Source organism: Miscanthus floridulus, chromosome 1 (assembly GCF_019320115.1).
Source record: "Miscanthus floridulus cultivar M001 chromosome 1, ASM1932011v1, whole genome shotgun sequence".
NCBI classification, from domain to species: domain Eukaryota; kingdom Viridiplantae; phylum Streptophyta; class Magnoliopsida; order Poales; family Poaceae; genus Miscanthus; species Miscanthus floridulus.
Window position 1 is genome coordinate 199,612,848 of NC_089580.1, and position 17,173 is coordinate 199,630,020.

Genomic DNA, 17,173 nt, shown 5'->3' on the forward strand with positions numbered 1-17,173 from the left:
CTGTCGATGCAGAAAGTGACCAACAAGTAAATATTTATAGTTTTGCCGTACGTTGTGATCGGAGGTGGCCTAGCACTCAATGACACAGGGTTTATACTGGCTCTGGCAACGTGCCCTACGTCCAGTTTGAGTCCGTCGGTGACTTTATCTCTGAGCCCAGGTGCTCGAAGTTTGCAGTGGGGTTACAAACGAGAAGGAGAAAGATGGGGGTACAAGAGATCCGATCGGACTCCAGTCGGAAGGGCCGAGAGTGAAGGGAGCCCCGCTTTGAGCTAAGTGTTCAAACGTGTGCTTGAGGTTCGAACCTGGCGGTTCTGTGGTTGTGAACTAGTGAACTTGATTGATCTGATCAATCTGAATCAACTTGAATGTTGGGAGAGAGCGCATCCCCTTTTGTAGATGAAGGGGATGGCCTTACAAGTGAGAGGGAGAGAGTATTATGCTACTGAGCCTTGTTGCCCACGCCGACGGGTACAGGATGATGGCAGGCGGCCACAACACTGTTGGATGTCAGATGCACGTGGGAGGTTGCGTTGTCCTCTTTGGGTATGGCAGACATCGTCGCCTACCACACTGTCGATACCTGGAGGCATGCAAGAGGTTTCACCATGTTCGCCTGGTACGGTAAATGTCGGCGCCCACAACACTGTTGATGCCCAGAGGCATGTGGGGGGAGCCTTACCGTATGGGAGTTAATGGCGCCCACAACACTGTAGAGGAAAATGTCAGCGCCTACAACACTGCTTGGGCCCTGCCATGGCAGGGAGGTCGCAGAGTACTGTTTCCGCAGGTGTACAAGGTACGGACCCCGGTATTATGGTTTGACTTATGCGCCCTACCTTACTTTCTCCGTCCGTTTCCTGGTCCTTACCGAGCGGGCGTCTCCGGTCGGTTGGTCCTAATCGGCTCTGATCGCGCCAGTCAGAGAAGAGCAGTGAGCAGGGTTTTGGCGCATCCTCGGTCAGAGACGTGGGTCGGAGTCGGAAGTAGTGCTTTGACCAGGCCTTTCGGTCGGAGAGGCCGTCCGAAGGAGGGCTGGAGATCGGAGAAACGGGCGCCGTTCCTCCTCGGCCTGTCCTTACGGTCGGTGATTGGATTGCCCTTCTTGGCTTATCATTTAGGTACTTGGGCCGGCCTATGAGTTGCGTGTTTGTTTGCAACGTTGCCTGCTGGGCCGAGCCTCTGTTGGGAAGCCGGTCCGCGAGGGACCCCGGGTTTATGAACCCAACACCCTGTATTTCAAATTATAAAATGTTTTGACATTTCTAGATACATAGTTTTTACTCTGTATCTAGACATAATGTCTATGTGCGTTACAAAAGCTGAGCCAAAACGTCCTATAATTTAGAACAAAGGGAGTACTTTTATAAATATTTGGTCAAACTTGGTATTGTTTAACTTTTCGAGAAATGAGATTTACATTTTTTTTGAACCAAGAGAGTATTTACTTGTCACTTGATATCATTTTGAACAATTTCTTCTAACATTTCGAGATGCAAAATCATTGATTATACAATTGATGTTGATCTCGTCTAATAATTTCTCCACGCATAAAGTCACAAACCATTTAATCTTGATATTGTTTCAGCTCTTTGCATTGGGCACTTAGGCCACAGCTAACAACCCACGTATATACATATACTAATATATGGAGTACATACTAATGTATAGTACTACTCTTCGGATGAGGCCTATGGGAATTTGAGGCCTAGGGCGGTGGCACACACTGCCCACCCCCAGGACCGGCCCTGCATGCAAAGGGAAGTTTTGTCTCGCTATTTGTAGGTAAACGTACGTACAAGTAGCACAAGGTTTTGATTGACTCGATCAGGGTCAGAGGTCCGTGGTCTGTTCTCATTTCAAGTCTGGAATCAAATTACAACTCAAGGTAGTGACTAAAGGTAGTGTAAAAGAGCGCGAGGGCCTGCAGTAGTGTAGATAAACGAAAAGGTAGTGACTAAAGAGACAGCTATCTATAAATGTACAACTCAAGAGGAAAACAGAATAGTGTTCAACATTATTGACCATTACGCAAATTAAACAGAAGGCGAAAATAAAGAACTACATTGCTCTGATTTCTAGAAGTTGGCACGCCGAAATTAACAAATCTTTATGGTCATTGTAACAAAGCTCAGAATCAAAGCCAATGCGTCCTCCCGGAAATCACCTAGCTACAAGAAACTACTAGTGGAGTAACTAACATACGACAATGTGTCACTGTCTGTAGTGTACATGACAGATACACAATAATCTATTTGCAGTAACTACTAGTGCTATCTAATAATACAAAGTGCAGTAGTAAAGTAATATTCATCTGATAGGGATGGTTAGCCCGTCTTCATGGTAGGGTGATGCCCTCAGGATACACATGATCTCGTCAGCTAATTTAATTTACAAAGCAGCAGCTAGCAGTGGTGTATTGTTGTGTGGTAACCACACATCTCACCGGAGAGACACGCACACGCCGCCGCCGTGCCGGCCCACTATTGAAAGTGAACCACAAAGCGATCGAGAGCCGAGTAGCTACTAGCAGTATAGCCCCCCAAGACATGCATGACACACACATCACTCGATCGAGTAGTACTGCTTCCAAAATGCATGCCATAATGTGAATGTTCTTCACGGCCGCACCAAGAGCTTTTCATGGATGATGGATCCATCTTTCATGCACGCATATCCCCTCCGTCGGTCCTCCCCTCCATCTCCAGCTGCGATCAAGTACCGATGGATCGAGCAAACAGCATCCATTGCAGTGCCCGTCGCATCGCCGGAAAAGCAGTACGCTCCATCCGAAAGTTCTGATCCGCTTTTGACTTTGCTGCCCTCTCGCTGGTCCAGATATTTACAGCTACCTTGCTTTCTGAATCTCTGAATGATCATAGAACACATCAGCGACGATACACTGAAGAAGAAGCTATAGCAGTGGCCTGTGGCTGCACAACACGTACATGTCCATGGCAGTCCCCGTCGCGACGTCTGTGCCCCAATTCGTGATTGCTATGCTAGCTGTGCCTTCTAGTTTCTGCTACTGCTGCCATGCCACATGTACAGAAGCAACATAACCTGCCATGCCACATGTTCAGAAATCAGAAGCAACATAACCGACTGTCAGAAGGAGCTCATGCGCGATCGCACACATTACAAAGTGGAGGTCCTCGTAGCCCTAAACGCCGTCGAGTACAAGGACGATCTGCGTACTAGCTGTGTGTGCATACTAGCTAGCTGCTGTATCTTGCACGTAAAGCCTCTAGATCGATCGTCTCTATCTCTGCCTCTTTTGCCCTGACGACGACAGCGACGACCGTACCAGCTGCCGCGCGCTACGTGTCCAGTTTCAGAGGTTGCCGGCCGGGAGTTGCATCGTTTCATCATCTATAAGTTGCTGGTACTGCATGGTAGGGTCCTGGCGGTGGCGGCCGGCGCCCCATCAGACAGCGCCAGATTCAGTGCTGCATGCAACTTGGCTAGTTGCTTGCACCCCCGGCCGAGCCGGCCCTTTTCTTCTCCGACGAACACGTCTGCAATCTGCCATCCACTTTACGGTGCTCGTCTATATGTTCCTGCGCCATATACATGTACAAGTAGTATACTACACTATTACCTGTAGTAGCTAGAATGCTAGATTTCAGAGATAGCTTAAAATACATTGTACGAGTAAGATGGAAGCAGCTAGCTACAACTACCTAGTTTCTAGAGAGACCTCACTAACTACCGGTTTGAGTATAGGTACCATGATGAGTAAAATATATACCTGGAGGACCAATCGGTGGCCACACACTGTATTTTGCAGACCTGTACGGCACAAGCGTAACAGCTGCCTAAGCTTATCCTGTTATTGTTAAGTGCCCTTTTTGGGGAGATGCTGTTACATTACATGCGTGCTTGTTGGACGGGAGGACAAGTCATCAGCTGCGGCCTCGGCACACAAAGAACATGGCGTGCCGTTACAGCTTTCCGATCGATCAGCCGGCCGGCTGGTCTGCTGTTCCTGTTATTCCACCATAGGCAGGCCGATGGGGAAGCTAAGAAGAAAAAAAGAGAGAGGAGAGGAGGACAAAGAACGCCGGCCGGCCACCAAGTGTGCAGTGACAGATGGAAAAGCACAGCGCTTTATGGGACATGTGGCGATCGGCGCGCTGCTGCGTACGTTGGCACTCACATGGACGAATATGAGTTACTAGTGTACTTCATTTGAACGAATAAATGGATGGTCCAGAGAACATGGTCTAGATCATAGATATGTTGAGCAATATGCGTGCTACTACTCTAGCTAGCTATACAGGGAATGAATTTGTTGAGTCCCTGCTCAATTCCATCACAAACTAGTAGATTTCTTTTTCAGATTGTTTTACCTGGAATTGATCTATATTATAGATCGTCAGCAGGTTATTAATGCCATTGTACAATAAATACTTCCTAGTTTGTGACTGAAGGAACAACGAACAGCAAAATATATATATGCTTGTCATGGAGGAGGAGGCCGCTTGACGAAGCACACAAATATCTGGCCGATCGACATATATGGAAGCCAAAAAAAAAAAATACAATAAGGGATAACACGAAAAGCGAGCTGAGCATGCACCCGGCTGGCCTGCCACGCACTAGCTAATCCTGGCCCAATGCAAACAAAGCAGAGAAGAAGAGACGATGGGTCTACCACATACAGCCGGTGGAATTAATTAATTAACACCAGTTTAGCAAGCCTGCTAGCTGGAGGAAGAGATCGACTCTGAAAACGTGTCGCCCAGGGAGCAAAAGAGCATTATTCTCCATCCTCGTCAGGGAATGTCGCCGACAGTGACGAGCTCGCATGCGGCAGGTTCTTCCCTCGGGATCAGCGCGCGTGAGATCGCTCTTGAGCCTGCATGATCATTAGCAGCTAGCTATAGCAGCTGCCGGCCCCGGCCGGCTTGGCTCATAGCCCACATCTCGTGTCTGTTTGACCTCGATCCATGGCCATCCATCCATCTCAAAGCTACTAATGGCTAAGCTAACAGTGTCAGTTGTTTGGTTCCAGTAAGTGATCGACTAAGTGATGGATGCATGGATCTGATGAGAGAGAGAGGAACGAACGAACGAACAGAAGGGGCCGGCGCCGGTATGCGCGGAATTATTATAGTCACTCGCCCGCGAGGAACATGATGCCGAGGCCAAGCAAATTGCGCAACCGGCGGGGCCCTGTGTCCACCATAATCTTTTTCGCTTGCCTATATGCGCGCGCACACACACACACCTATCTTTAGGTCTTGAGGGGTTCTGCACTGTTGGATGTAGACACATGTGCATGGTCCCTAAACCAAAAGCGCATCATTGTTTTCTTGCAGTGACAATGCTAGATAATTGGATTCAATATAACAAATCTATTTGCTCAACTACTCCGGCTCATGTTTCTATGTAAGTACTATAGTTTGTTGGTCAAGTACACATCAAAGATTTATAAAATTTGCAGAGAAAAGACAATGTAACATGGATACAATAATAACTTGTTCAAGAAGTGCATGCTTTTGACAAGTACTCGTCTATTCCAAAATAAATCAACTTCTGGCTATATACGTAATCAGACGGTATAGAAATTGGCTATATACGTAATTATACAATATAGAAGTTGGCTACATACGTAATTAGACAGTATAGAAGTTGATTTATTTTGGGACGGAGGGCGGGCATAGAGAGCTCTCTTTTCCTATTCACAAAAAAGATACTCTATCCGTTCACAAAAGAATGCAACTGTGAGATTCGTGCGTAAGTCAAACTAGCTTAACTTGACCAGGTTGAAAGTGAATAATATTAACTATGAAAATATATTTCATAATTAATTTAATGATACTCATTTCGTATTATAAACACCATTATTTTTTTATATAATTTTGGTGATACTTTAAATCGTTTAACTAGCTCATTGAAAAGTAAGAATTGCATCTTTTGTGGACGGAGGGAGTATACATTTTTAGTACCTTGACTCTGGCCTTGTAAACTTGAAAAGGTAGGTTTTATTACTGAAGAAAGGTGAAGCTTTGAACTTTCTTTGCTTTTGAACTTTCTTTGCTTGAACAAAAAGAAAAGATCTATAGATATATGCGTGCCCTACCGTACCCCAAGAATTTGACCACCCTTGCCTTTATCATCTATTTATATGTGGTCTTGTTGAATTGACACACATTTATAATGATCATTAATAATCAACACTAGCTACTCTGTAGATTTCCATGACTCAGCTAATGATACCGTTAGTTATAGTTGGATTCTAGTGTAAAGTTGGTCAGGGGCATATAGAAGTTCCGGCATTGTTCATACTATTAGCAAATGACTTTTACAGATTAGTAGATTATAAGTAGAGAAAATTCAGGCAGCACGCAAATTAATGTAGGTGAAGTTCTGTCACTTTCACTGCATCATTGTAAATATCTTTTCTTTGATCATGAGTTGATCAACAGCTAGCTAGCTAGCAAGCAATGAGAACCGGAATGATGTGAGGGTTCCCAAATTTGATTCAGTCTTATCAAACAAGGATTTCTTGTTGCCCCCTAACAGTGGTAGTAGGTGGCATCATACTTTGCACAGCATGTTTTGTAATGCATGCCTACGCCCCAGTGTTATCGACATCATAATTCGCACTGATCATGTTTCTGGAAGTATAATCGATTAAATGCTAATGGCTAAGGCTAACATATGCAATTAGTCCCTCATCAGATTGGTGCATGCTCTAAGGCTGACAGCACAAATTTCAAGGTAGGACACAGCATGATAATCAAGGAATGAGGCAAGAGCCGGCCTGTGTATTGCATGACAAGCTAGCAGAGAAGATATTTTCAGTTTCTGACAAGTGATGCAACTGCCGCCTGTTATTAGCTAATAACTTGAGGCATCGGAGGTTGGCATGAAGTATTAATTATATATATTTATATGAGATAATCAAAACAGTTCTTTGATTAAATAAAAGGTCCTGTGCTTATATAAATATCACATACAAAATATAATTGCAGATTGATCAAGTTGTGAGTTCATTCGACAGAAACTTAGCTAGTGCAATGATATAGTGGATTCATCATGATACCTGGAGTCCTGGACAACTGTACGGGGCCTGCAGCTCTCAGTTAGCCAAGTGTAATTTGTTCATCTGTCACCCGGGCAGCATGGTCCTCTATAAACAGCTGAAAGCACAGCGTGGTACCGTTTGTAAGGCCACACACTTGATTGCAACAAAAACAGGCTTAGCTGCAGACGAAAAGCATTTTTACAATCATGCCTCCATATGCCCCATTTGGCCATTTCACCATGAAAGAAAATGACGAAGAATCTGAATTACATCCTTAATTACAGATTAATTACAAACATGCATGTGTTTTATGTTCTATTATTATGATCTCTTGGCACTAGTTGATAGATGTCAACAAAAAATCATGAATGCTAGTTCTTCAAAGAAAGTGTCTAAGAACTCATAGTTAAATGCCATTGCGCATTGTCAGGCCAATAAGTAACGAGAAATTAAATGTTAAGTTAAGCACATACAATGCAAAAGGTAGAGTTCTAGCGAAGTAATATAACAATATCATGCATGCATCTACGGAGCTCAATCTCGACATTATACACGCAGTACATATATATATATATATATATATATATATATATATATATATATATATATATATATATATATATATATATATATATATATATATATAGAGAGAGAGAGAGAGAGAGAGAGAGAGAGAGAGAGAGAGACTGATGTATAATAGTAGCCCTAACTAGGTTAAACGTGGCTTCCAAGTAGCTAGCAAACTGGTGGCTGCGCTAATAGCTAATTAGGCTTGCTTTAGCTAGCAAAGCGAATGCTATATTGCTATCGGCAAGATGCGCAGTATACTTCAGCCAGGCTCAATCCAAGACAGGCTACTGCTATCAAGGTTCTTTTGTTCTGTGGCTGTACTGCAGTACATGCATGGACCATGGAGATCCAAGAGCGACCAGTCCCAGAGCAGAGAGAGGAATTGAAATAAAGGGGGAGAAGAGTAGCGAAGAAGAGGGAGGCGTGATGTCATCCTGCGGGGCCCGCGCGGGCCCACAGGCCTTCATTCCCCTCGCCCACGCGCGACGGAAAGGAGGGCGACCCCGTTCCTTGCTCCCTTTTTTATACTCGCCACCTTCTCCCCCTCCTTTCTCCTTCATTCTGTTCTATCTATGCCTCTCCGGCACAAACCTCTCCTCCTCATGCTATTTATTCTCCCAAACATAAGCTAGCTAGCTTCTGAGAAATCAAGAACACATACGCACACTCTTCCTCTGGCAAGAGCTCGCTTGTTCTGCAACTAACCAGCAGTATAGATCGATCCTCTATCTAAACAAGGTGAGTTCATGCAAGGCTTAGAATTCATTGTACTGGTTATGCACATGGCTTGGCCGATCAATCCGGTGAGGTGTATGTGTTGATATGTTATTAGCTACTTTGTCTGTTTCATTTTGATCTGATTCTATTTGATCTCTTCTTTTATCCTTCTGCTTGAATCATAACTAACAGACGAATGCCAAGACATGTATCTTTGATCTCTCCCCCATATTTCCTCTTCACCACCTTCTTTGATCTTTAATAGTCCAGACATACAGAGACCCACCGTCAGAGCCTAATTAACTTATTACATCATGGCGCGGTGTTGTGTACCATATGTATCGAGACCGATCAATGAAAGAATAGTAAGAGGAAAATCAATGCACTTTAATTAGTAGAACTAACTAAAGATATGCCTATATTTTCAGGCAACAGTTACTAAAAAAATCATATGGTTATAACTGTTAAATTCACTCATATGCATGCATGTATTTATCCAGAGATTTTTTTGGAACTACAGTAGACTCCTATATCAATATTTTTCCTTCAGTACCTGCTACCAAAATAATAGGCAAAGATTAGAATTTTTATTGGTAAGTCAAAATTTACCTTTGTAAACAATCAGAATGTGCGTGTGGACGCTCTTCTGAGATTTAGCTCATGTACAATCATATTTTCATCTCTCTTTCAGAAAATGCATGATGAATATTTCCTCACCCCGAAAAAAAAGCATTTATATCATGATCATCCCGATTCATTTATCTGCTTTATTTTAAAAGATAAATGAATGATTAGGTGCAATCAGCAATATTTACATTGCCATATGCACCTAATTTGGTGGGGCAAGCAACATCAATCTTAACTCTTAAGGTGGTTAGTTATTACTTGAGGTAACACTCTAGAGGTTCATAACGATATATGTTTTGCATACATGATCAGATTGTGCATAAATTAATAAAGAAGATATGTACATGATATATAGTCGTATTTGAACATCTTCATGTTTCAAAATAAACGTGTGATTTCATTGCATGTGTGTTGTTTAATTTGGCGCAATAGGAGTATATATGTGACTAAACACAGCAGATACAAACCGAAAATATGTGATGCTAGTAGGAAAATATAAGCTATATGCAGCTCATTGGCTCTACATGACATTCTACATTGCCAGGACCACCATCAACTAGTAGATCTCTCTGCCACCCCTGCTTCATGTAAACCCTTTTCCCTGAGCTGTGACTGTAATTTGTGAGCCCTATCCATCATTTTGGTAACAGAACTTTCGAGGATTCACCACCTACACACGATTGGTTCCATCCATTCATCTCTATATAGTATTACCTTCACTCTGATTTGCCTTATATTTAAGACATGGGCAGAGTCACCTATCCAAAACTTTCACCACTACCTGATTTTTTAGATTACGTACGTTCACCACTACCTGATGTAATCAGTTCAAAATCAACAGAGCTATTGTGCGAGATATGTAGGTGTACTTCACGGGTCTATAAATATTATTATTTATCATGTGAAAAATGAACTGTATGCTAGCTAAAATTTTTATGTGTGCAATTAACCTTAGAATTACCTGCCCTTTATGCCTGTCATTGCCACATGGAGGATTAATAATAGGTATTCTCCATCCCAAAATAACTACACACATCTCGTTTTCGAGAAGAACTTTTTTTTAGAATTATAGAAAAATATTATTAACATTTGTATCTCCTAATATGATTATTAGTCCATTTTTGTAATATTTAGTTAGACTTAAAAATTTTACGTATTGTAAATATGAGTCCATTATTGTAATATTTAGTTAGACTTAAAAAATTTAACTTTTCAAAAAGCGAGATGTGTAACTTATTTTAGGACGGAGGGAGTACGTACTTGGTAAGACCTTTGAGGAACACACATAGGACGAACGTTTTACACTAGATTGTAGTTAAGAGAAATCTTTACGGGATGATTTATATATATATGAAGTTATTTTCATTCAGTTGTGTTGCCTTCATGGACATGCCATTCTCTACCTTCTTTTTGCTCTAATAAACTTAACATTATAAGGAGTCTCATTAATCATTTGTGCTTGGATCATTTCACAATATTTCCCCATATCATTCTTCCTTTAAGTATAGGGTTGATACACAGTTTCTCCTCAAATTGACCTTTGTATACATATATATCTCCTATCCCACATTTGGAACAAGGATACTAACTAAAAGGCATGGTAAATATAATAGAGGATCCTTTTTCACTTATGGTTTCCCTAGTGGGGCAGGAAATATGGAAGGAGATCCACCACTGATGACTGGATGGAAAGTTATCTCTCTACTCTCTCATGCAGTCATATGAGCATGCACCCCACAAGAGGCCAAAGGGGAACATCAAAAATGATTTACTCCCCATGGCCTGGCCTGGACCTAGCTAGTAGCTATAGCTCCTCTTCTCCATCTATCCTACTGGGGGGTTGCCATGCCTGCATGCCCCATGAGCCAGCCATTCCACTCCCAGCAGGGTCAAGGCAAAGCGCAGCGCAGCTCCTAGCTAGCTACTGGTAGTAGTACAGGCGCACACAGCAAATATAGGCAGGGCCAGGGCGCGAACGCCGAACGAGGTGGCAGGGCCATGAACTTACATTTGGCCGGGTTTGACGCCGATGATACGTAGGCCCGTGTGCTTAGCCGGTTTGTCGTGGTTTATTACTGTGTAATCACAACCACGTGTGTTGTTCAGTCGTTGGTCTCGGTAATCACTAGATTACCGTGGCTACCTTAGGATGTAACAAACTCTACTCCTACTTAATGAAAAACGTTGCCACGGCACGATCGGAAAAAAAACGAGGTGCTCTCGCCTCCTTCTGTGCCATTGTGCCAATGCCATGGAATTCCTCGACAAAGAGACAGCGCGGTCAGAGGCAGTGCAGGCAAACCAACCGAGAGTCTCGTGTGTGCCCCGGCGGCGGGCCCCCGCTGCTGCCTACCTTTTCTGTGGCTCCCCTCTTCCCTCTCCTCCGTCCTCTGGTGTCTGTCTGTCTCTCTCTCTCTCTCTGCATGGCTGCCTTGCCTTGCCTCCCGGCGTGTCCCGCCCGGTGTTGCCCGCGCGCTCGGGCGGCGGAGGAGAGGCCGCGCGGGGGGCCAGTGCAGTGCTGTGTAACTTTGCAGGCCTGATCCAAGAAAAGGGCCGCCCTTCCTCACGTTTCTATTCGCCTTTTCGTCGCAGCCTGTTATCCGTGGTGTTTTTTTAACTACTTATTATACTACTACGACTACGACGCCCGGCCGGCCGGCGGCAAGCAAAGCATGCATGCAAGCGCCGTGTGCATGCGCTACCTCCGACTCCGATCCGGTCGGCAAAAACTAGCAAACACCATCAGCTTTTGTTATCTCTACTGTATTCCTTTGTTTGTTTTCAGTTTTAGCACAAATAATGCAAATAAGCTGTTCTCTCTTTTTTCTATGCAAGCACTATGGTCACCATGAGAAGGAGATGATTAGCAGTTTCCTAACTAGCATATATATATATATATAAGTATTAGCATGCATACGTATGCATTCATTCAGCACTACTCCCATATGCAGTGATCTCTAGAGTAGCAGTAGTAACTTATTTGAAGCAGCGCACAGATTGTCGTACATACACTGAAGAAATAAATCACTGCAAGTTGCACGAGAGAGGGCAGACCATGCATCCTGCGGCTGCACTGCCGCTATAATTCCCTGCGGACTATAGCCCACATGCCTCTGATTCCACAGTCGACACTATCATTCGCAGGCCTGTAGCTTTCCTACATTTTGTCCCTGCGTCCTGCCCAGGCTTTGCCGTACCTTGTCCTATATCCTACAGAGACTAGAGTACAGGCTACAGTGCAGACCCAACAGGCATGGCTTGGCTGCATTTTTTCTAAAGCGCTGAGACCCATACACACTACACTGCCTCTCCAGTCTAGTCTGTCTCTCTACGCTACTGCATGCTACTCAGGTCTAAGTTTTTTCACTCTCTCTCCGTCACATTAAATCTTTGGACACATGCATGAAATATTAAATGTAGATAAAAAAATAACTAATTACACAGTTTGATTGTAAATTACGAGACGAATCTTTTGAGCCTAGTTAGGTCATGATTGGACAATAATTATCAAATACAAACGAAAGTGCTACAGTACCAAATACTGATTCTTAACCTCAATCTACACGAGGCCTCATTCAGTGTAGTATACTAGTATATCATCTTCGCTCCTGCGAGCACTCGCTGTTGGCTGTTGCCCTGCCCGGCGTTTCCACTATAAAAAATTCAGCAGGCTTGCATCGAATGATGTGAGCACTTGCCGCTTTCTTTCTTTAGTAGTGCATGCATATGCCACTCGCGAGCTATATCATTTAGGGGCTGAGCCTGAGCAGGCGTCGTCGCTGAATCTGATGCACATACTACTACGCAGGTGCAGGTTCAGGTGGTGGAGGTGATCATATGGACTCCATGGAATCATGCGTGCCCCCGGGCTTCAGGTTCCACCCCACCGACGAGGAGCTCGTCGGCTACTACCTCAGGAAGAAGGTCGCCTCCCAGAAGATCGACCTCGACGTCATACGCGACATCGATCTCTACCGCATCGAGCCATGGGATCTCCAAGGTATGCTATAGCAGCTAGCTTAAATAAAGGGTTTCAGTTCAACTGTTCAAGTATATATATGTGCATGCATGCTTGCAGTTAGCAAGCTCTAATGGAGTATATATATAGCTCCATGTTCTTGTCTGAACTGACCATCTTAAATTTCCTGGCTGCAAATTAATAAACTGAAGAACATTGCGGGATCGGGTACGATGAGCAGAACGAGTGGTACTTCTTCAGCTACAAGGACCGCAAGTACCCAACGGGGACGCGGACCAACAGGGCCACCATGGCCGGGTTCTGGAAGGCGACGGGCAGGGACAAGGCGGTGCACGACAAAAGCCGCCTCATCGGCATGAGGAAGACGCTCGTCTTCTACAAGGGAAGGGCGCCCAACGGGCAGAAGACCGACTGGATCATGCACGAGTACCGGCTCGAGACCGACGAGAATGCGCCGCCACAGGCAAGCTCCCTCACCATGATCTTAGTGATCATACCTTAAATTATCCATGTAGTATTAGTATTACTCAACTTAGATGCACTAAGCATACTCTTCTGTTTAAATTCTACTCTACTACCTCTGTCCAAAAAATCTGGTGTTTTAAGATTTTTAGGACATAGTGTTCAATGGAAATTACCCATGTAAGGTGAAACATGCTAATTAAGAAAAAAAAAAATAAAGTCCCTCATAGTTGATACTACTGAAGAGTACTTGGCTAACCTTTCAAAAGAAAGAGTACTTGGCTACCTGCCATAGTTGAGAGTACACTTAATTATTAAACTCCATACTAAGTTAACTATATCATATCTTGGTTTACCTTATCTATATACCCCATCTTGAGTTCTCAGCCTTCAGGTTAATATATTAATATATACTCCTATATGATAAGCTTAATGTCTCAGTTACAGAGACCAAGAGATCGACCTCTTTAAAGTAGTGCGCACAAATCTGCTAAGTCCAAGATGCGTGTCATGCTCATGCGCCAGTAATAGTATTGATGGACCCTAACACCAGTAGAAAATAAAGCAGCACAAGAATAGTTGCTAATTGCTTTCTAGCTCTCAGAAGATAAGTCTCCGTTTTGTGAGACTTGACCCTTGAAACTTCCAAAGACTTCTATTCTTCTGAATAAAGTTACTCCCCCGTCCTGAAATAGGGTGCATTCTGGCATTTGAAATTTGTACTCAAATATAATACATTCAGGGAACAAAAATATAATGTTTACTTAAATAAAATACATGATTATTTCGTATAAGAAAAGTAATTCATGTACTTGCCATATTTTGTATAAGGAGACTAATAGTTCACCCTTTAATCATGCGAAAAAGAATCAGATTTGAATACATTAGGAAGGCAAGTGAGGGGTGCATGCGTCTATTGCACTCTCCCTTATTTTGTCTGAAAATAGCCAGAATGCATTGTATTTGAGGACGGAGGGTCCTCCGTCCTGTAATATAGTGCATTCTAACCTTCAAAATTTGTCTTAAAATATAATGCATTCTAGGGATAAAAACTAATTTTACATTAAATACTTTCCATTTATCAACCAATCACCATTAATCACGTTGATAATAGCATCTGATTAGGAAATAAAAGAGGGTACATGCGTCTCTTATATTCTCTCTTAATTTGTCTTAAAATTCCTATAATACACTGTATTACAGGACATAGGGAGTAGGCAGCATATGCAGGCCTCATCCCGGCCTCACCACTCACAAAAACTTTTCGTATATCGATGCCGCATGCATGTCCTAATTAGGGTTTCCCCAGTGTGAACATTGTTGCACGCGCCATTGTTTACGAGCTGTATGCAACTATCTAATCTAGACTACTGGAGTACTGCTAGTACTCATCAAAGTACTGATGGTAATGTTTCGGCACTCCACTATCGCGCACAAAGTGGAGATAGGCGATAATAAAGGCAAACTTTCTGATTAACCTCTTCTAATCCCTTTCACTACATACTGTTGCAAATCTCACTCCGCGCCTGATTAACAATCTAATTAACAAATTTAACTTCCGCGTGCTGCAGGAAGAAGGCTGGGTGGTGTGCCGCGCGTTCAAGAAGAGAACAGCGTACCCAGCAAGGAGCATGGCGATGGCATGGGACCCCAGCTACGCCTACCGCGAGGTCAGCGCCATGGGCGCGGCGGCGGCTGCGGAGACAGCGGCGGCGTTCGTGGACCCCAACGCGGCCTACGCGCAGATCAGGCGCCAGTCCAACAAGAGCGCGCGCTTCACGCAGGAGGCCGAGCTGGATGGCGCCGCCGCCGCGTTGCTGCAGTACTCCTCCAGCCACCTAGTCGAGCTGCCGCAGCTCGAGAGCCCGTCGGCGCCGCTCGCGCCGGCCAACCCGAGCCAAGCGTCAGCCGCTGATGAGGTGGTCGACGGCGCCGACAGTGGTCGGCGGCCGGGAAAGAAGGCGCGGGCTGATAAGGTGGACACAGACTGGAGGGCACTCGACAAGTTCGTCGCGTCACAGCTCAGCCCCGCGGCGGAGTGCAGCGGCAGCTTGGAGGCGGCCGCAGCAGCAGCGTCGACGGTCGCCGCCAGCACCGTGGCCTGCTCGCAGCTGGACCACGGTGAGGATGATGACATGGCGGCATTGCTGTTCCTCAACATCGACGGGAGGGAGGAAGCGGAGAGGTGGGCGGGGCTGCTCGGCCCGGCCGGCGGGGACGGCGACTTTGGACTGTGTGTGTTCGAGAAATGAGCGGCGGACGGCCGGCGCGCCGCGCGCGTGCACGGTGTGGCGCGGGTGCATGCATGCATACATATGGGTTGGTGCATGTGATATATTATATGGTTATTATAGCTGAAAGTTGGTTCTCTCTCTCTCTCTTCTTCTTCTTTTTTCCCTTCTACTTCCCTTTGTATGTTTGCCAACAAATGTGATTGTAATTTTCATCTGTCTTTGTGCAGAGTCATAAGATGCATGCCATTCCGGCAGATGTGATTTCTTTTCGTTGATGTGGCCTAACATGCATATATGATATATATAGCACTTCTGACTTCATCGTCACCAGGTGGGTGGCACAGAGAGACATAATAGCTTATTACCGTTCACAACAGGCCGGAATACGTTAGCAGGAAAAATACTTAAAGAGTTCCCGTATGCATTCTGAATCCGTCTAACAGAAATAATAATAAGATGCCAAGGGAATAGTAATAGGCCAGGGTGACATTGTCTTGGAGTGAAATGCATGCATGCGCTTGGGTCCTTAGGTTTTCCATTTTCTGATTTTCGCTTAGGGTAATTTGGATCCTTTCATTTTGGGGAATTAGAGTCTACTTAATGAATAGACTAGGCTACTTGGCTTGGAATTTAATATTTCAGAACTTTCTAGTGTTCCCATATAAGCCTTTCTCAAATTCATAATGTGAGAAATGGAAATTGATTCTATAGATCACCGTGCTATGTTTCTACTTTGCAACTTATAACACGCTCTTCAACTCGCTCCCCTACGCATAAGCATCTCTCTCGTATGACCCACAATAATATACAAATATATTCCATATACAACCATATTAACTTAATTAATCTTTGTCTAAAGTATGATTATTAAAATAAATTTAATTCCAAGGATCCAAACAGGGCCTTAGATCTTTTCACCTAAGAAGTGAGGAACATACTTTTAGATATGTTTCAAGTCTATATATGTCTAGCTATGAATCACTTAGAAAGTTTAGTAAGGATTTGGATCCTCACTTTATTGAGCGTTTATGAACCAAGTTAAGAATCTAGAAAAAGTTTAAGGCTTGTTTGGTAGAGCTTCGCTCCCTAGTTCTTAGCTCTAGCTTACTAATTCTATGGACTGATTCTAGTGCTGGAACATGGTATGGAGAGCGCGCAACAAATATGGATGGTAGCACACAACACATAGAGTTTATATTTTATTGCTTGCGCACCGTATATGTCAAGAGTATTGGAGAGTAATAACGATTAGAGTGGTTACATTACTACTCCCTCCATTCCATCTTATAGCTCGTTCTTGCTATTTTTTAAATAGCTTTTGTTACACATCTAAATATACGTTATGGTCAATTTTGTCCTCTATGACGATATCCGTGGACCACATAATCATCACAGGTGGGAAAGTGATTATGGAGTGATTCTGATATAAACTGGATGGAGAGCGATGTGAGTATATTATCGAAATCTAATTGTACTTCACTCATTTGGCTACGTAGAAGTGATTCTCATGAAGAATCCATGGCTAGGAGCGCTCCCACATTGCTCTTT

The 17,173-nt window shown here is 43.9% G+C and overlaps 1 protein-coding gene across 1 annotated transcript; it reads left to right on the plus strand.

Annotated features, from left to right (window-relative positions):
• The first annotated feature begins 8,232 nt into the window (after positions 1 to 8,232).
• Positions 8,233 to 15,643, plus strand: LOC136508955 (NAC domain-containing protein 105-like). The gene is made up of 4 exons (XM_066503736.1): positions 8,233 to 8,344; positions 12,759 to 12,950; positions 13,121 to 13,392; positions 14,963 to 15,643. The coding sequence occupies exons 2-4, from the start codon at positions 12,788 to 12,790 to the stop codon at positions 15,641 to 15,643; spliced, it is 1,116 nt and encodes a 371-aa protein (XP_066359833.1). The 5' UTR covers positions 8,233 to 8,344; positions 12,759 to 12,787.
• The last annotated feature ends 1,530 nt before the right edge of the window (positions 15,644 to 17,173 follow it).